The sequence below is a fragment of the Talpa europaea genome (genome assembly GCF_964194135.1).
Source record: "Talpa europaea genome assembly, chromosome: 4".
NCBI lineage: Eukaryota > Metazoa > Chordata > Mammalia > Eulipotyphla > Talpidae > Talpa > Talpa europaea.
This window is the reverse complement of record NC_140070.1, coordinates 41009911-41031365: the sequence shown is the minus strand read 5'-3', so window position 1 is coordinate 41031365 and position 21455 is coordinate 41009911. Positions and strand designations below refer to the sequence as shown.

Genomic DNA, 21455 nt, shown 5'->3' with positions numbered 1-21455 from the left:
TCCCCACATTTTGGGCTGCTGCATCTCAAAACACACCACACTGCACAAGAAAAAGCAGTCAGCAGACATGAACTAGTATTCCCCCTGCCCATCTACAGCCAGTGGCCTAATGAGCTGGTTGGAACTGCGTTTCTTCCTGCCTCCATAGCTACAGGGAAACCCCGAGATAGGTAGCAGAGGCAGGAGGCAAGAGCCTATCAGGTCAAGCATGATGTGACATAGGGGCTGAGAGTGGCCGGGGCTGAGAGTGGCCAGAGCAGAGGGCCCCGCCAATTGCTCAGGTAGAGTCCAGGGACACTAAGGTGCTGCCACACTGCAGAGATGGAGTTCAAAAAGCCTTCCTCTAATCATGCTCAGCAAAATAAGCCAGAAAGAAAAAGAAAAATACCAGATGGTCTCACTCATAGCAGGAATTTAGGAAACCTAAATAAGGGACCAGGAAAAAGACTAATTATAATAAAATAAAAGTCACAATCAACAAGCAATTATAAACCAGAGACACACTATGGGCCAGGCCGGGGGTGGGAGGGGTGGGAGGGGGGATTGTATGGGGACTATAACCAAAATGAAAATGCATATATTGTACAAAAATGAAAAATGATGTAAAAAATATATAAAATTAAAATAATAATTTAAAAAAAAAAAAAGCCTCCCTCTAATGTAGATCCAAACTATTTCTTCTTTGGCCCACAGGAGAATATGGTTAGTTTCTACCAAGCCAGCATCCCATAGGGTCATCCATGATGTCACACTAAAATAGTCAGCCAGACAGGATCCAGATCTACTGGTCTGGCACAATTTGACTCAAAGTAATATCACTGAGTAGTCATAATGCAAAGATCAGACTTTGCTACTATAAACTACTTGATTGAATAATAACTATTTACACTTAACAATTTGACAGTCTTACTAATTAGTTAAAATGTTTATTATTTATATTAAGGATTAGCAAACTTTTTCTTTAAAGGGCCACAAAATAAGTATTTTCAAGTTTTGCAGTCCACGGTGACTCAGTTTTGCTCTTGAAGTACAAAAGCAACTATAGATGATACGTAAATGCATGTATGAGTGTTCAGTAAAATTTGATTTACAAAAACAGGTGGCAGACTGCCTGGATGTCTAGGAGCAACCCCTTGTGAATATAATGTGCTTTCTTCCCAGTCTTTCTTCCCTGTTTGACATTTATCTCAATTCACATTTTACCCATGTAGTATAATTTCCACCTATACATTTAAGCTAAATATTTCTCTATATGAGCCACTTTTCTCATCCCAGTTTTTGCTTCATCATTGCAAGAAACCCAACCTTAATTTCAGATGCTGCTGCCATCTGCTTATTTTCTTCATTTTCCTCCCATCCATCCACACAAAAATTCTAGTAACTTTTTCACTAGTCAGCACTTACAGATAGATATTTCTTGTGATTGTTTCCTAAATCACTCCAAAATTACTATAAACTCAAGTGTAACTATTGAGCATGCTGTTTATAGTAAGTCGATATATTAGTTCTCACCCCAGTCTTACTCATAAATTTGAAAATGACATTTAAATAGCTTGTCTTGTGTTAAATGTTTTTAAAAACCTAATAAACTCTAACAGCTACATCATTCTAAGTTTTAAAACTTCTTACAAAACGTTGCTTTCCTTTTTTCTTTAGACAAATGCTTTTCTGTAGAGTGACCCTTGGAAAATCCTTTCTGCAATTCAGCACCATGAAAATGGCTCATGCCCCTCCAGGACACCACTCGGTTATTGGGAGGCCAAGTGTGAATGGACTAGCGTATGCAGAATATGTCATCTACAGAGGAGAACAGGTATGTTGGTCATCAAATAATCATAGCCAGAAGTGAACATGTTGATACAGAAGGTGAAGACCAAAACCACATAAGAGTCAAAGAAAACTATTTAACTAAATGTCCACCACATAATCTGATAACATTAGTTGCTTCAAGTCAATTGTTATCAAAATTCTTTACATCAGCCTCACAGATAGAACCCACCAGTCACCTGTCAGCCAATTTGCCCAATTCAAATAAAGGAAAGACTGTGAAAAAAGGCGTGGAATCTCTTGCTATTCTTGAGGCCTGCTGTTCGGAATTAATGCTCTGTACCCATGCCCCAGTATGACAGTGAAAAGCTAAGAGCAGCTGCCATTTAATGGATCTTCGTGTATTCATGAAATGCCACAGGCTTTTCCTATCAGTTGAATTGCTGTACTTCTGATCATAGAATGATTGCTTTCTGAGTTGTAAAGCCACAGTGCATTAAATTCTGCCTGAGGTTTCAAAATAAAATTGTTAGCAAGCAGGAAAACTTTCTATCATTTTCAATCCAGTCCTTATCTCTCATAATACTGTTAAATGTCTACCAATTTGTCTAAAAACAAAAATTAATTTTTCTGAACTGAATTGAATTTCAAATGGATACCTTCACTACACTGATGGAGAAGAGAAAAAAGAAAGAAAAAGAAAAATTATTTACAAGTAACCTGTGAAGACTACTAGATGCCATCAGTTTTGGGAGGATGGGGTATAGGGTAGGAAGAAAAAATGGAAACAAATCCTGTAACAGATTTATTGGTTGTGGTATAGGGGAAGCAGTGAAATTCCTTTAGGTATATTATAGGGTTGAGCAAATGAGTGAATGGTTTGGTGTTGATTTGGGGAGCTAGGGTTCTTGCTGTAGAAGAAAGGACATATAGATATGGAATGGGGGAAGGTAAGAATGACTCTGTAGGGGTAGACTGAAATTGGAAATACTGATATGAACTCATAGTTTTTAATACATGTGTGTCTATCTGTACAAATGGGAATATATGTATGTATAGGTGTATGTATAGCAGTATATATGAGCACGTGTGTGAGTGTATATGTTTGCATATGTTTCTCAGTACAATGCATTGAAAACAAAACAAAAAAAAAAATCCAATAGCAATGAACATACATAGTCCAGACCTTGGTCTCTATGCCTTTCCCAACTTAGAAGAACTTGAGCTCTTTGGAGAAGGAGCTAATCCCAGGACTGGTATAGTATAGAAAGAAACAAGTGAACATGGACCATCTTATTATGCCATCAAATAAGGAAGTGCTTCCTGCAAAAAATGTTGGGAGCATGAGATGAGCACAGAGCTGAAGGAGCTTCCACTGGCCAAATCTGGAACAATTCAAAGCCAAAATAAGTACAGTGATAAATTTTAAACAATGGGGGGAGGCAAAATTCATGAATCTGTATGAATAACAAATAGATACATAAATGAAGGGGGAAAGGATGGCTTTTGCTTATAGTAGAAAGACAAAGCAATGGGTAGGCATAGAGTTCTGGATTAGGAAAATCATCACCTAGAACTCACTGTGGTAAAGGTAAGATCAGGCAAAAATTATCCAGTGGTAATTTTCATAAAAAGAAGGATATATGCATAGTCCCATTAGTTATAAAAGAGGTGGGGTGGGGGGACTGTAATTAACATTGGAAAAGGGGGACAATACTATGACTAAATGCTCAAAATTAACATACCCAATGAGAGACAGATAGAGTGTGCCTCTCCAGATATTCTAAGAAGGCACATCACATCGTCTAATCATTAATCCAGCCAAGAGCACATAACTTCAGTCTAATCATAATGAAAAAAAGTTCTATTATTTTTAAGTGTGGAAAAACAATATTTATCAAAAATGTCAATATTATAAAAGACAGAGAAAGGTTTGAAAACTTTCCAGAATAAGTGAAACCCAAGAGACAAGGACAGCTCACTTACGATCCTGCCCCCAATTAGATCTGTAGTAGAAGAAAAACGACGTTCATAGATAAACTGGCAAAATGGGAATATGAGGTTGCTCGAATGTAAGACAAATCCATATTCTTAGGAAATAGAATGTAAGAGAATATATGTATTCTTAGGAAATAAATACTGGGTTGTTTAGGGATAAAGAAACTTCATAATGCATATAACTTACTTTCAAATAACTCAGGGGAAAAAAGTGTCTGTTTATGTCTGTCAGCCTAGTATAATGATAGGTAGGGAGAAGTTAAGCAAATAAAACCTTAACCATGGGTGGATATAGGTAAAGGGTATACAGGTGTCTTGAATACCTTTTTAATTTTTGCAACTTAATGTGTAAGTTTGCAGTTGATTCTCAAAAAAGTTTTAAAACTATCTTAAAAAATTTTGTCAGATTTTTTCAGTTTAAGTAAGACAGTCCAGATCCTAGAGAAAATACTTTCACTTTGATTCATTCGTAATTCCACTTTTAGAGATAATGTACTAATAATCCATGGTGATCTTACCAAAAAAAAAAAAAAAAAAAAAACCTGTAAGGATGGTCATCTCTGTCTCATCATAATGAAAAATGTAAGCAACCTAGTCAATACAAAGAATGCTTAGGTAAATGATTAGGTAAATGTTGTTGTATTTTAAAAATGCATTTATGTAATAATACATTAGACGTCGGCGTGACCAAAACATAATTATTATCTCTGGTTACTAAGATTATAAGTAATTTCAGTTTTATCATGTTTCTCAATATTTTGTAGGTGATGTATGGTTTAAGTATAATTTTATATTTGAATGGAAAGAATTAATAGGGATATATTAAAAATAATAATAGGTTTACATTTCTAAAAATTACTGTTGTTCAACTGTTTCCCAAGTAATTTGACTTGATAATATGTTCAGTCTTACATCAAAAGAATTCTCGAGAATAATGTGGTTCAGCTCTTATTTGAAGGAAAAAGAACCTTGAAAAATGAAATGCATGTAGTATTTGTTTTATCTCAGGGGAACATAGTTGTTCTTCCATATCCGGGTATACTTATTATCCACATGGATATTATTAACTGTGATGTCTGCTAATCAGGTCGTTTCCCAAGAGCAATTACCCCTGATTTATGGTGAGGTTTTCCTTTCCTGGCTTTTGTTCCATTCCCCTTAAATCATCCTTCACCCTTAGTACTTAACACCTTAAGAACACACATTTGAGGAATATTGTTTATTATTAGTAGACTTGTTTTTCCTTAGAAATAAAAAGGTATGTTAAAAATTAACTGAACTATACTTGAAAAGAAAAATGGTTCTGATATGAGTATGACTGGACTTGCAGACATAAAGAAGAGGTGTTTCCATGCTAGACCAATGCTTTTTTCTTAGCTGGTTTTTTTGAACAAAAATCCTTTGAAAGACAATAAGGAACATTTTGAGGTTGTTTACAATTTCAGGGTGGTTTATGGTCCTCATCCCAAGGCCATTTCTTGGATCCTGTAAGATTTTATACATATTTTAAAACAAAGGAAAGGAAAGAAAAAAAAGAAAGAGGTATTCCCTAGTCATTGATTGTTAGAAATTTAGCCTGTTTTACTGAGATCATAAGAACTATGCAGTTATTTAACCTAAAAAATGGGAGACTATAGAATAATATATATATAGAAGGGTTTTTAAATGTACAAAATTATCTAAGAGTGCATGATATTTCTTCTTCATCTCTGTGAAGCGTACACTGCAAGCAGTTAAGTTTAAATTTTGGCATCAAGCAGCAGCTCTTTGCCCACCTGTGTCTATGCAAGTGCCTCTATTTTTCTTTCTCCTTTTCCTAATAAACCTGTCCTTTTAAAATGTAAAAGATAAATAAATAAATATTCACCATAGGGATTTGATTTAAGAGATTCCTGGAAGTCTACTACTAAAAGTAGTTACTGTAAATTTTCTTATAGAAAGTAAAAAAAAAAAAAAAAAAAAGTTCCTTGCTTTTCCAGCCAGCATGAATTTAAAGTGACTTGACAGGAAGTAATGTTTGTTGGTCTATCCTGGGTCCCTCTATTCTACAGTTTAGTAGTTCCCTTCCCTTCAGTCCTTCTGGACTTTGATGTAATTGATCAATATCTCAAACTACAAACAGTTAACAATTCAATAGCCTAATCAATGTGACTCAGAAGCACTCAGATAAGGACCTTTAAGTAATTTATGCCAGTAGAATCAATAATCTGCCTGACTCAAATGTACACTCCAGGAACCTCCTTAAATTATGTCCTAGCAAAAACCAAGTACTGTCATTACCAAGTCCTTTGCTTGAACATCTTTTCTGCAAGCAAAAGGAAAGTGTTATACAAAATACCATAGATATTAAATTTCCTCCTAACACAATGAGGTGTCTCCCGCTGATTTTTGACACTTTGCACATGCCAGCTTAGGTTATTTTGTAATTCCTCTTTTTCTGTGACTGACTTATCCTCCTGAACCTGAGGGTCCATATCTCACACCAGTACCCTTTGCATATAGTAGATGTTCAACACGGCAGATGCTCAGATAACATCATTTCATTCACTGTTATTTCATTACAACATTGACAAGAAAAAAAAAAATTCCAGCCAATGAAATGATATCTTACAAGGTTTCCTTACTTACCATTTCACTTAAAGTTGCAGTTTTCAAGAACCTATCAGCAATGTTAAGTGAGGACTTTACTGTATTCTAGATGGATGGTGAATAGATTATTTTCTTGACTGTTTTAACCATTTGGTTATCCAAATCAGTATTTCCATTTTCCCACCAGTGTTGAGTTTTCCTACATTCTTTATACTCAACTCCAGAATTAGCAGTACCTAACTGACCTAGCTTGTTTTAATAACTAAAAACTAAAATGCCATTTAAACAACCTTTTTCAAGAATTAAGCTGTGTTCATGTTATAATAAAATTATAAACTTTTCTGTTATTGAAGCTTCAGATGGGGAAATCAGAAAAGATGAGTATTGGCTAGATGCACTAGTGGTGGAAAACCACTACCTTGTTTCAGTCAAACCAGAACTCACTAGAATTTTGGAAAAGAATACTATGAGTGAAAATGGTGCCTTGTGGGTGAGTGTTGTGGAGGCTTTATAACTTTCCTAAGCATATGTTTTTTGCCCTTATCCCACTGAGACTAGTTTTTAATAAGTGATAATAATGTTCACAGTAATAGCTAATACATATAAGATTCTTATTATACCAAACTTATTGTAAGATCTTAATATTTAATCCTCACAAAAATCTCAGTATTATTATTGTTCTCATTTATTGATGAGGGAAACTGAGACCCAAGCCATAACAGTTTCTGCCTCCTAAGATTAGAGGTATATAATGATAGAGATAATTCGGTAAATTTACCACGTTTGTTTATATATTACAAATATTAAACAGTTCATTTTTAATACTCTTTATTATCGTACTACTTATCCACCTACAAGTAATTTGTAGATCAGCATTCAACACATGACTTTTGAGCCCCAAAAATACTTCGCCCTCCGAAGAGTACTACTTTTCAGGCACAGGCCATGTGAAATATTGTATCTCGTTTTATTTTTATGTTGTACTGTGGGTTGAAGGATTTCCATATTGTGTACTTGGTTTCAAGAGTCCCTTCCTTCCTATTGTTGTCTTCATAGTGATTTCTGGTTTAAGTTTAAAACAACTTCCTCTGCTCAGATTTCCTTTGCCTCTTCCCATCAAGAAGTCCTCTTCCCATTCCAGACACTGAGTCTTTGGTTCTATATACTACAAGAAAGAAGAGAGAATAGAGGGGGTCATGGGGGGATGGTAAGGGGCTCTAAATCTGAGTCATTATCTTTCCTGTAAAAGTTGCCCTTAGTCAACTTTTAAAAATGATCTCCAAAACCTCTAAATTATTGGTGGATCACCACACCTCAACCTCCTTTTTGCTCAGTGTTTGTCATCATCTTGGTGATAATTTTAAATTGGTTCAGCAAAATTATTCTTTCATTTAACAAGCTTTTGCTGAATACACACAACATGCTGTGGGGTAGCATTATGCTAGGTGAGGTCAGAGGAATTAGTTTTGTCTCCTGCCTTTGTTTTCCTGCTTATGTCATGGCTCTCTAATGAGGGGTGAATGCAGTATAACTAATTTATAGTATTCACAGTGGAAATAATATTTTAACAGTTCTCTGGATGATACATTTATACATGTTTACATGCAGGTAAGTAGGTAGACCTCCTAATTGTTCAGGCACCTATTAATTGGAGGTCACTGACTTTTGGGTGTATGTAGAATATTGGTTAGGATCAACAGCCTCCGAGGCTTCCACATTAAATAAGGCTTTAATATTGCATCTACCAAAAGGGTGATCTGTTTTTCTTCCTGTCCTTTCCAGGCATACCCAGAATATCTCATCACATACCAGATCATGAAGCCGGAAGCTCCTTCACAGACTGCAACAGCCGCAGAGCAGAAGACCTAGTGAATACCCACCGGTAAAGGCCAGATCAGATTTAAACCTAGGACTGGATTATAATGAATTATTTCCAACAAAATCAATATTCTATAAATCCCTGACAGCCTAGAAATAAGCTGTTTGTCTTTTATAAAGCATTGCTATAGTGATGGATAATAGTATGAGTAACTGATACATACTCATCTGCTACTGTTCCCTTTGAGGAAATGTTTACAGGGGCGGCCTTTTAACATATCTCAGGCTCATTTTCATTGCAATTATCCACTTCTAAAACCAGATTGCTTTGATCAACACTTAGAAAAAAGAAAAGAACACTAATACTTTCCCAAAGGTTCACAATTCACATGCTACATTTGCTTTGTTATATATGGCACATGTATATAACAAATAGACACATGTGATTGGCTCATCTTTAAGTTTTTCCAAACTTGCATCATTGACACTGTTGTTTGTTTGTTTGTTTGTTTGTTTGTTTGTTTGCTTGTTTTTTTGCTTACTTTGAAAATGAGCCAGAGCCTTCTTGAGAATATTTTGCACAAAGTCACACTGACTAAAATCATTAGCAATGCAACCCAAGCTTCTGGCTGAGCAAGATTTCGTTTCCACTTTTATTTTTCTTGATGTGTTTTGTATCTGTTCTTCTCATCAACATAAATTGAGATGGAAAGGAAAAACATCAAGTTTTGAAGTTTTGGTTTTCTTCTATTTTTCGACCAGTCTTACAAGGGAAAGATACAGACATCACCCTGATTTAGGAACTCCCTAGTTCAGAGAAGCCAAAGCCAGTGAGCGCTACTTGCTCTTTCCAGTACGAGCCTGCTGCAGAAGGCTAGGGGCAGTGCCAGGCCTCTGTCCATGCAGAGCCAGGGAAAGGTTTGTGTGGTGCTGGTATGACACTCAGAGGGGAAAAGATAGGGAGGGCTGTGACGCAGAAGCAGTGTTACAAGGCGAGGAGCATGTGGCTCTATCATGTTGCAGTAGAAAAGGATTCCCCAGAGAAGATCCTTCTCTTTACCTACTCTGTACCATCGAAATCGTCGCCCCCAGAGTTAGCTGCCTTATTTCCAAATTCAGTGGAATTACTGTATATCATTAGAGTCATAAAAATATTTCTTTATTCTTCCCCTAGTTTAGAAAGCTGGGATTCAAATCCTGTTTAGTAGATAGATATACGCAAATGAAAGAACTTTTTGTTACTCCAGAGTTGGGGTTTATTTTGATGAGGTGCTTTAAATAGCTTATATATAGGTTTCTGCACTACATTTTTGAACCATTTCTTCAAACTTCTTATTAGACAGGAGAACAAAAACTGAAACCAAAGCTTTTTCAGTTACTTTTTGAAGTGAAGGTGGAGAAATACCTTAGTTTCTTCATGACATTAGTACTTAGTTTTTCTTGTTTTAATCAACATTTGCCAACTGTACATTCACACTTGAAAGAGGTTGTCATCCATATTTACACTAGCCCTTTTCACCTTAACTGAATATCACATTGAATCCTCATTTACTTTGTCATGCTGTGCATCTACTCAGCTTTGAAGCAAAAGTAATGTAAATGTGAAAAAAGAGGAGAAATAGTGCGACACAAACTTGCCATTTCAACTTAACATCCCCAAATTAATTTTTTTTAATGCAGGCTGATTAAGCTGTGATCTCATTTAATCTCCTATAGAAAATCAAAATGGTTACATACAAAAATTGTAGAATAGGTCCTTAAAATACACACTTTGCTTTCCTTTTGGCTTGAGTCCAGTGTTATCACTAAGCATTGGGAAGTAGTTGAGTTTTATAGCTGAATCTTGCTTGCATGGTTCCTCAAAGTCAAGAATTAGCCTCAGTTGTTGCTTCTATTGAAGTTTTAGTGGCCCGAGCTGGGTGTTTGTGTCTTGGCTATTTGGTTACTAGCACTGGAATTCCATATGAAGCTTTGAAGTTTGAGTTTCATAATGAGGGCTTTTTTCCTCCTTTCCTGCTTTTTTGCCATATGTTAGAATGGGTTCAAGGAATTGGCATCTGTGTAGTTTTAGTAGCTGTGAAAGTGTGTATTACTTGCCTCCCCATTTAGATATAGTTTAAAATGCTAAACACAGCTGTGATTTTTAGTTAAGTAAAGGGTTAATAAGGTATGGGTATCAAAAGCTTTTTATAGCTTCATTAAAAAGGTAAGCCACTACCCATATGTGGCTCAATATTGTCTCCATCATACTGATTAGATGAATGGATATGCCAGTTAAACGTCGGCCTTACCCTTGAGAAGGTAAACTGTGGTTCACTATTTAAACTGCCAATGTTATGTATCTGATGTTCTGTGTGCCGAGTAAAGGTACTGTGTAAGAAAGACATTTGCAGTGCTTCTTGTCTTGTAATGATTCAAGTATATAGTAGTTCTTGAAAGATTATGTATATATTATTCATCCGCTAAAGAAAATGGGTTAGTTGATATCTCACAGGAGCCAAATACATTTTTTTCAAAACTTGAAAACCAAAGGTCATCCTGCTTGCACTCAATCAAGCTAGCAAAAGTTGGTTACATTTGGAATTTACCATCTATAGCAGTGTGAGAAGACTCTTTGCTATATAAAGGTGTGGTATTTAGTTAGGCTGAATTCCATTAAATTTCCTGTATATGTTAAGGACTTCCAATATGGCCTCCCCTTAAATGGCCCCTCTTTCTCAAATGCTCGTATGATAGAATCTGGCTTTACCACAGTTCTCAAATCGAAGGGCTTCTAGACCTGATGCTTCCAGTTCCTAGGCATTCTTGCCCAGCTAGATACTTGACTCAGGCATAAACTAAGTGCTCTGGGCTGGACACTTTCTCCCTGGACTTGGTCTCCTTCCCTCTTCCCCAGATTGATGCTCTGGAAGTAAAATTCACTTCAAAAGTTACAGTTGATCCCATTCATTGTCTTCCCTTTTCCTTAGTGAGTCTTGCAAAAGTAGACTGTATCTCTGTTTCCATATCTCAACCAGGCCTCATGTGCTCAACTTAGGCCTCATGTGTTCTGCTCAGAAGAGTTTACCACTTTGTCAACAAATGATAGCATGGAGCCCAGAGACTTAATTCTATACAAGTAATAGCAGTATGACTAGATTCTTACTTGCCTTTTCACTCTTGAAGTTTGGAATTTTGGCTTTTCAAGCAAAATATGAACAATCATAGGATGTTTTCATGAAGTAGCATCTTTGGCTCATTTGAACTTGATATTAGTAGCTAGACTAATTTCCTTTTGCTCTCAAAATAGCAGAGTGCATTGAAATATACAGAGAACTGCCTGGATGAGGCAAATAAAATAATAAAGATTAATATCCTACTCTAATCTTTATACAAAAAATAAAATTTTGGTGTATGCTGGGAGGACCGAAAGCAGTGAGTGCTCTAGGTTTTTCTCTAGTTCAGTTCATCTCCCAGTTGCACAGCAGGCTACTGAATATTGTTAACCGTCCCCCTCCTTTTAAATGTGCACTCCCTGGATTCCTGTAAACAGCCTCTCAAACAGAAATGGTGTATATTTTACCCATTGTGTCCAGTTTCCATTGGTATGATTTCTGTCAAAAATAGCTTCTTTCTCTGTTTTCTATTAGACTAATGATCTTGCATAGAACTATAAATTGTAGTCAGTCAGAGGACACTCAAAACTGACATTAAGGTAGGGTTTCATGTGTCATAAATCTATTTAAAAGACAAACTACAAAGAAATGAAGATAGTAATTGTGAAGAGAACATTTAAATTTTGGTTAGACATATCTAGCATATGAAAAGCAAAATGCAATTTGAAAACGTGAGACTTCTTCAGACAACTTGCACATTCTGAAATTCATAGACAAATGTTTCTTCTTTAAAAAGCCTTAACTATGGCAGAAATTTTTTAACTTTTTATATTCTAATAAGAAGTTGTAATTCCATTTCTTAGTGTTTGAAAGGTGTCAGTGAGTCAGATATGTCTTCCTCTGCTTCACACCTACCTATTAAGCTCATTTGAGGGCATTGTTTCGTATGTCAAGCTCCCTTGAGTGCAGAGGAGCTGATATAAACAATCCATTCCAATTTTTCTATGCCTGAAATTCCTCGCTACCAGATATTCTGGTTTGGAGAAACACTAGAAAGATTTCAAAACCTATTGTTTACTCATAAAGTAAAACCTTGTAGAAATGGAGTGTTACTCTAGCTTTTTAAGTAATTTTAAGATACAACTGGTGGTCAGTAAAGAGCAACAGGAAACTAAAGATTTTATATACTCTGTAAGACCAAGGATGCTCACGGCGTGACCATTTCTACATCTGCTGGAGGGTTCTGCCTCCCTTCGGTGTCTTGCACACAGTAGAGGTGATTGCATTTGACTCTTCATTCTTTCACATTTTCTTTTCTGCTGTGCACTTCCACATCTCCACCCTTCTTTTCAAACAGAGTTCTCATATTCCAGAATTTAGATTTGGTTGATTTTTTTTTTTTAATGTGTCTATCCATTTCTTCAGCAACTCTAAGAGCCCTTTGTCTATTCAATGTGTTTGCAGAGAAATGCATTTAGACCCTGGTAGTGGGGTGTCCCTCTCACCGGCCATGCCCCTCCCAAGGTTCAGGATGAAAGTTAGGAAATACACAGAAAAATTAGAAAAGAACCAAAATCTTTGAGGGTAATAGCCTAGACCTACAAGATGACCTTGACTATATAACCTTTGTATTCATGACATAAAATGTTTAAACTTCATGTGCATATGATAACCTGCTTCTGCTTCCATTGTTTCAAGCTCATCCTGTCTTTGTGGTAGTAGTATTTGTCTTTGATACCTACAAACTAAAAAGGTACTTTTATCAACATGGTATCTCAAAAACATTTACAAAACCAGCTTTGCGGAAATCTAGAATATTTCCTGGCAACCGCATTTGGAATAGTAATTGTAACTTCTCATTGTGATGTTGGTCTGTGTAAATAACCAGTGTAGTGATTCTTTGCTTCATTATTGGTGTTGTTTTTATTTTTAGTCTCTGTGTGACCCATCAGTGGCAGGGTGTTCCAGTCCCCTCCCCTTACTCTTTTGTCTTTTTTGTAAGGATTGTCAGATAAAATGCAAGATGCCCATTTAAATTTGAATTTCAGATAAACAAAAAAATTTTTTAGCTTCAGTATGTTTCATGCAATATTTGGCCTAGATTTACAATAAAACATCATTACCTGAAATTCACATTTAACTGAGCATGCTGATGTTATGCTTTGTTTTATTTTATAAATCTGGCAACCCTATTGATTTGATCATGGAAAATCACTTACAGCATGTAAATTCTCCTAGTCTTCACTCTCTCTCATGTGGAAAAGAAGATGTTTTTCCCTCACCCTCTGCTTCTTTCAGAAGAGGGCATCAAGGAATTTAACCTGCCTGCATGGTGGGTTTCTATTTATGACATCTTTATGATTCTATTTAACCTGTAATTGTGCTTTGGCTAAATGTCTAACTTACAGTACTTGTAATTGTTTAATATTCAATAAAAACATTTTTAAAGTATACTGTATACGAATAGCAGGTAGCTCTGAAGTGTTTTCATTTTACCTTGTTTGTTCATGTCAACCTGACCAACCTTACTTAACACTACTGACCTAAAACTGTCAGAATAGAAACAACTTCCTGTCATCTTGCTAATGAGGTCGGTACTGGAAGTGCCTTTTCCTAACCCCTGGGCCCACATGGGAGTAGGTGAACTACAGCATCAGCTGGAGCAGCACAGGTTTCTTTTAGAAATCTCTCTAGGGGCACGGGCCCTGAGGCAGACCCCACACAGTTAGGACAGCTCAGAGGCCTGTACTGCTTATGTTCCTCAGACTTGTTCCCTGCACTGATCACATTGCTGGGGCGGGGGTGGGGGGGGTGAGGAAACAAAATACCTCCCTACCTCTTGTAAACATTAAGTACCTGGCACGTAAGACCAGGAAATTCTTTTTTCCTTTTCTTCCTTTCTCCTTTCTCCATGACTCGTGATTCACTGGATAGAAAATTGGAACCTACAATTTCATTTGTAACCTCTTGGCTAAAGGGATGATCAGAGTCTTAGGGAAACAAAAATTAAGTACTGGGAAGTACCTGCAAATATAGTAACAGTAGCTATTAGTAATCCCACAAGCACTTTGTATATATATATTGCCATTAATAATTACAACAACCCTCCAAAATAGATATTCTAATTTCCATTTATAGGTGAAGAGACTGGGATTCAAAGTGGTAGAATAATTTTTATTTCCCAGAATTCTTTCCATTATAGATGATGGTGCTGATACACACACAGGTAGCAAACCCTGACTGTATCTGAAGGGTTGGTTTTTAAACAGGAATGCAAGTTCCAAGGAAGCACTACTGCATGGTTTTATATCATCAGTATCTTATGAGAAGAACAGATTCTTAATGTTCTTAGACTGCAGTTTTCCCTTTGGTTATTGCTGTGTTGGAAAACAGAAGTTATCTGAATTGTATGCAAATAGCAAGTGCGATAAAAAGAAGCAAATAACTTAGAATTTCACCAGCATAGTTTGACTAATGATACAGAAGTATTCAAAGGCCTGTTCTTATACCGTGAACTACTGTGGGTTGGGTGCATAGCGGGGAAGTTTAGGGAGAAGACTATAAATCACTTGCCAGAAAAGTAAATCTCACTAATATAAAGGGGCGGGTGCTTCCTGGGCAATCAGTTTGGAAGTACTGTTTGTAAATTGCATTGTCTGCATTGAATGCCTTGGTTGATATGACCCAGTGTGTACCAGGGTAGAGGCAGCACACCCATTAATTGTAAACCTTTATCATGAAGCACAGGTCACTTTTCATCATTACTTTATAATCATAAGACAGTACAATAGGCCCCCAAGCTGACAAGTCTTGGCTATACTGGGAAAAATAAAAGGTCATCGGTTCACACCAAATTGGGACCTCACTGGCAAGTTTTCTGGTTGGCTCTACTCTGAAAACCTGGAGCTAGAGACAGCAGAAGTAGAAAGGAATGGTGTGTGTATCTCCCCTGTCCTTATTTTTAAGGAAGATACTATGTAGGCAACATGTTAGTTCTGTTAATGTGATTCTTGGTATTTTTTCTGGTCAAGGACTGATTTGTAGTCAGTCTTTTCATCTTTACTTGCACGTTTCTGCTACCAAATGAGGAGTATGCAAAACAAAGCTTAACATAACAAGATAACTATGGATGTGAATCCAAGGACATAGAGAGGGTGAAGTCAGGAAGCCAGGAGTGCCATGTGCCTAGGGACACTAAGTTGCTTCACAACCCCAAAAGCTTGGGTTCAAATCCTACTCCTCCACCAAGGAGCTGTGATCTTGGACAAGGGCCTCACCATCCTCACCTGTAAAACATCTGTGAGGATTAAAAGAGTTAATGTAAGGTCATTAGAATGACCACGTAATAGACATTAGCTATTAACTGTTTTTCAAGTGAACTCCAGGAAGTGGTGGTGGCGGCTTCCTGGCGTGACTTTGAAGTGACAAACCTGGGCTCAGTAGAGAACAACGTTGTTGGTTAGCAGTGTCAGTTATGGGAACGGGAGTGGTCAGCAGGAATGCCATGAAAGACACCTCTGATCCAGAGAGCTGAGTCCCAGTTCCCTCAATTAGATGCAACTCTGCTGGCTTTCAGGAAGAGTTTGAGTGGAATGTTGGTGTCAGAATGTAGGGTGTGTCCAGATCCAAGCACAATGTGCCAAAACCCTGTCAGACATTTTGGTGCTTGGATGAGATCTTTGATGACAAGGGTCTCTGGATTAAAGGTAAAACTTGCATGTTCAGGTTTTTTTAGATAACTCTGCTTACTGGTATGATGGTTTTAAAAAATGGCTACAGAATTTTCTCTTCTATTCCTTCCATCAAGAAACAGGGTTTGTCTCGCCTCCTCTGCAATCTAAACAGGCTTGAAAATGCTTCAACAAATGTAGCAGGGAGAAAGTAACGGTCTGTGACTGCTGAAACCAGATCATAAAAAGGGGCCAGTGTAGCTTCTACAATAGCTTATTGGCCAGAGCACTCACACTGGTACACTCACACTGGAACACTCTGAACTGTCATGTAAGAAATCTGACTGTTCTGCTGGAGAGGACCCATGGAGGAGCTCCACTGCCAGTCACAACTGAACTCTCAGTCAGTTCAAGTCAGCTTTACCCGCAAGTCATGTGACAACCTGGACAGCCAATCTTGCTGAACCTTCAGAGGTCAGCAGCCCAGACAGTGAGGCTGGAGAGGCCCCGGTAGAACTGTCCAGAAGAGCCTTGCCTGGGTTGCTAATGTCCAAATTCTTGAGCTAAACAAACCAGTTGTCAGATTACACAACTAAATCCTTGAGCAAACTTGTTAGAATTGCAGGGATAGGAATTGGAAACAGTTACGGTCTGTGGATTGTTGTGATGGTAGGGGATTGAATGGAAGGAGGCAGAAGAAAACAAACCTGTGTCTGGCAGTCCTCAACCTGGGCTGTCCCTCAGAATCACTCGTGGAAGTTTCTACGCTCAGGCTCAGTAAGTCTTAGGTAGACCCCCCAATGTCTTATCTTTTTAAATAATCTATAAAAAAAGTTAAGCCATTTTGCACACTATAAAAACATAAAGCCCACCCCCTCCCACCTTGTAAGCCTCTCCCCTCTGTTCATTTTCAGTTTTTCTGCCTCTTTCTGTGTATTTACTTCTCCAGATGAAATCAGGACTAATTGACAATGTTCCTTCCAAATCCTGTTGGCATTATGATCAAGATTGTATTAATAGGTTAACCTATGGGGAAATGATATCTTTTCAGTGTTGCATCTTATCCAGGAGCTATGGTATGTCCTGTTTATTTTTTTTCCAAGTGTTCTTACGTGTCCCTGGGTGGAACTTCCCCGTGACCGTCATACAGGTCTTGCCTACCTCTACTGAAGTTGAGTACCGGCATCTTACCTTTGTGACTGTTGTAAATGATTGTTTACTACTTGTATTTTGTGAATTGGCATTTTCATTTCATTTTCAAAGCTATTGATTTTTTTGTATTAATTTTACAACCAACCACTTACTGAATTCTGTTTCAGTTTTTCAGATGATTTCTTACAGTTTCCAGGCACGTTATCTGCAAATAATTTTTGTCTTCCACTTTCCAAATTGTATACCTCATGCATTTGCTAATTGCATAAACTAGTGCTTCCAGAATGTTCAATGATACAGTGAGAACGTTTACTAGTATGTTTTTGGTTTATAATTTAGGAAATCTGTCCCAGTATACTTGATACAAGCAATCCACGTATCAGCACTAACTTATAAAATCTTTACCTATTTGTTCATCTGACCTTAAAACTGCTATTTCAGTTACCCTGATAGAATATGAGGTTAGTGAAATTTCCTAAGACTTGGTAAGGCAGGCTGGACTGCCCTGCTACCAATGAGGTAAGATGTCCCAATAGTAGTAATTCCTTATATAATTTCTGTTCTAGCCCTCATCACTGTGACCTCTCCCAAAGGTGGGACTGACCTCTCCCACTGAGGAGCCATCCTCATATCTCTATCCTGTGGTTGGCACAGAGTAGATTCCCAGCGCAGGACATCCAGTTTCTGATCATTCAATTCTTCCTAGTGGGGTGTCTTCCTGGAGAAATCAGGCTTTTGCAGAGAGTCACACTGCCATCTCTGAGTGGTGTTCAAAGAGCAAAAATGGGTGCACCAGTTTTACCAGCCAGTCTCCAATGTAGATGTTAATAAGCGCTCAAGATTTTTAATCTTTCCTCCCCTCCCGAGTCAGTGTAGCAAGTTTTCAAGGAAAGGATAAACCCAGCCAGAGATGGTTGAAAATGTATTTATTTTTCTTCAAATGATCTTTTTCAAGCAATAAATAAAAACAGACATGTCAACTTTTCTAAAAAACAAAACCAAACAAAAAAATCCCCTAAACTATATACATTCTACAGAAATACAAGCATATCAAATGTAGAAATGACATCACTCTGAAAGATGGGGCTATTTACAGAAGTTACAAGTATTGCATTGCTCTGTCTTGACGAAGCCTCTTCCTTGTGTGATTCATGACCTCTAAGGAAGGGCAGGGTGCCGGGGAAAGGGCATCTTCAAAGAGGGACGGTCTCCATCTTCTTTGATGGACAAGAAATTTTCAAGGAAAAACAGCAACATCCAGACACTGTATTTAGTTACCTAACAATGCTGCACACATCAGCTGACTTTCAAGGACCGTGAAAGGGTGCCCTGGCTAGGTCACAAGCTGGAATTTCTGTGAGCCAGAGTGGGACCGGCAGTGACCATGCTGAGCCAGTGGCAACCCCTGGGCCGAGGGTTCTTCAAGACAAGCTAGCTCTGTTGTTACGACCTGACTCCAACAGCATCCCACCAAGCAGAAAGCAAGGCAGTTTCTCAGCCTTGACACATAGAAAGCACTTATGGAGCTTTGAAACCCACTGACACCTCCATACTATTTAAATCAGTCTGGGATAGCTTAGAATCAGGGTTTTAAAAACTCCTTAGTGATACTAATAGGTGGCCTAGGCGAACTGTTACAGCCTCTTCCCCTCACATGCAAATAAACCATCCTACCTCCCTTTGTCCTCCTTCAGCAAGACTTTAAAATGTTCATGACTCCAACCATGTTGAAGGCTCTCTTGAATCCAGCAGGAATGACCACCAGAACAAGATGGCTTCAGGAGGGAGTCCCCAGCCATCTGCTCACAATTTGCTTCTGCTTCCATGGGAAAGGCAGTCCATTTCCCTCAGAGACCCAAAGAGCCTACTGCTTTTTGCAACCAGCAGCACATTCGGTCATGAAAGTGGCTAAGATTCTTGGCCATACAGAAATTCCACATCACCAGAAATTCCATCACGGGAGGAATGTATATTGCAACTTACTGGCCTTATGACTGGCTCTACAGGGGTGTCTTCATTAATAATCCAAGTCATCAAAGCATCTCATGGGAAGATAACCAAAATCCGCTTTTCCAACCAGGTCAACTTCCTATAGTATCTCTAAGAGTTTGGGGACTCCTGATGTAATCAAGTACGAAGAAAATGGCTTTCTAAGTAGCTGTCTGACAGTGACAGAAGACAAATTGGAAAGCAGGGGAAGACATGTCTAGGGCTGGTCCTAGTACCAACTGTCGTGTGGCTGGAATCCAGTCTAGGGAAGCAGGATACACAGGTTTTGGCAAATGTACACTCAGTCTATAAAGGTGACTGTTCCAGGCTACTTTCCCTCCCTCCTCAAACAACTCTTCCTCCCATGCCAATCTGCCATTGGAACGCATCACTTGCAGCTGCAGAAACCACTTGTCCTCGTTCAGCATGAAGCATGAAACAATTTCCAGGAATTAAGGGATAAGGAGGATGCCCAATGTGCTGTCTCTAGATAGGCCCATCATCCCAGAGCGCCACACCACCACGTCTCACCTAGAACTACTTAGCCAAGAAGCTCAAGGTGAAGGAGGGGACCTTGGGCTTTTCTAGAAACAGTAAGTGGGAACTCTGCCCTCTCCCAAAAACAAAGGGAGGACAAAAGATGCCAACAAGGTTCACATTTGTGGAAGGAAATGTCATGAACCTGGTTCTGTCTGCAGTGCCAGGATGCGGAAGAGCATCCCAACACGGTTCAGGCACAGAGGCCTGAAGTTACTTATGGGTGGGCAGGAAAGTTTTAGATCTAGACTCTCAAAGGGCTTAAAAGGAAAAAACCACAAACATGCTCTCATTTCTAGACAAGTTTGCAATTACCGCTAATCTGGCACTCCATAACACTGTTCCACAATACTACAAATGAAATAACAAGTAGCTTGTTCCCTCTTCCCTCCCCCCAAGACCGACCCGGAAAAAAACATCCTTCTCCCTCCAAAAGCCATTCCTTCATTTGGAAAGTTGCCTCAAAATGGCATCATCCCCACAAAGGATTCTGAAATGGCTCCTGAGTACCCACAATGCCCAAACCCTGAAACCCAGTACCCAGGTGGCAAGCAGCCTGCCGACTCCTCACTCCTGCTGGACTTCAAGGAGACCTGAAATGTGATGTCCACTTCCCTCCTCCTATTCCAGAGGGCCTTTAAAATTATTCACCTTAACCAGGAATTTTAAGAACACGAAAATTTCTTGGTTGTACGTGTTGTCTCAGGTAGACCCCCTAAAATTAACAACTCCGACTTATGCAAATGAGAAAAGATGGTGCTTCCACCGACAAAAAGGATTCCTTCAGGTCTGTCTCTAGTCAGTTGCTTTTCCCAGTGGCTTTGCCAAGTGACTTGCTATCAGAAATCCAAATGGCACCCAATTTTGCAGGAGCACCTTGTGTGTTATGGCACTGGTCGCAGATGATGCCAGTCCTCAGGCAGGTTCATGAGAAAAAGGCTCTCTCTGCTCCCACTGCCCAGCGGAATTGCTGATCATCAGTGATAAAGGCTGGACTGTTGTGATTAAAAATCGCTGTCCTGGTCCCCGCTGGAACCAGCTTAAAAGTAATTAAAAAGTAATCCTTCCCTTTCTTCCTTCTCACACCCTTCTCAGTGGCAACAAAAGCAAGAGGATCATCTTGCCAGTGTCCAAACCTGCCACACCACTGGCGTCCCAGCCACCTGGACCTCTGCATGCTCTTGTGCTCTGCTGTTGGATATCAACATAAATATGCTCGCTGTCACTAGACTCACACTCTGAAGAAATTCTTAATAAATACTTTGATTTATTATTCAGCTTAATTATTCACCTGTGGGTGACTTGGAGGGGGGAAGGGAAACCATGTCCTAAAAGGTTTCTTTAAAAAAAAGAGAGAGAAAAAAATCCTGTAACTAACAACGACAGCAAAAAAGGACCAAACACGCAGAACCAGGCACTTCTGGCAAACTTGTTTTCTTCTTGTCCCTTCCCCTCCCTCCCTCCCCCCTTAATAAAACTGGGTGGGCACATTTGCCAGGATCTGTGGGTTTCTCAACTTCAAGCCTTACTGCTTAAAAAAATGAGGTAAGAAATTCCTATCTGAAAAAGTAAAACTGACACACAAGCCAACCAAGGTCTTCCCTGCCTACTAAAGGCAGCCATTATTGCTCTAAGTTGGAGTGTTTTGTTTGTTTTTAGTAAGTATTCAAAGTCCTTATTGCCATTAGAGCTGGCCGGTGGCTGGCCAAGGAGAGATGAAGTGGAAGGGGCTGGGTCGCCTGCCCCCAGCTGGTCTGTCCCAACTTGCCGCCACCCACATGCCGCCCACCCAACTCTGGCAGAATGCCCGACTCTGGTTTTGGGGTGCTGGAGAGCGGCC

At 38.7% G+C, this 21455-nt stretch overlaps 1 protein-coding gene across 1 annotated transcript in view; it reads left to right on the top strand.

Annotated features, from left to right (window-relative positions):
* TNKS (tankyrase) overlaps nt 1-8223 on the top strand; it is a gene marked incomplete at both ends in the record, with an annotated part of 159975 nt that extends 151752 nt beyond the window's left edge. The window contains 2 exons of the mRNA XM_084231387.1: nt 1657-1813; nt 8137-8223. Of these exons, the coding sequence (XP_084087513.1) occupies nt 1657-1813; nt 8137-8223 (244 nt within the window). The remainder of the gene's footprint in view (nt 1-1656; nt 1814-8136) is intronic.
* Between the last annotated feature and the right edge of the window lie 13232 nt (nt 8224-21455).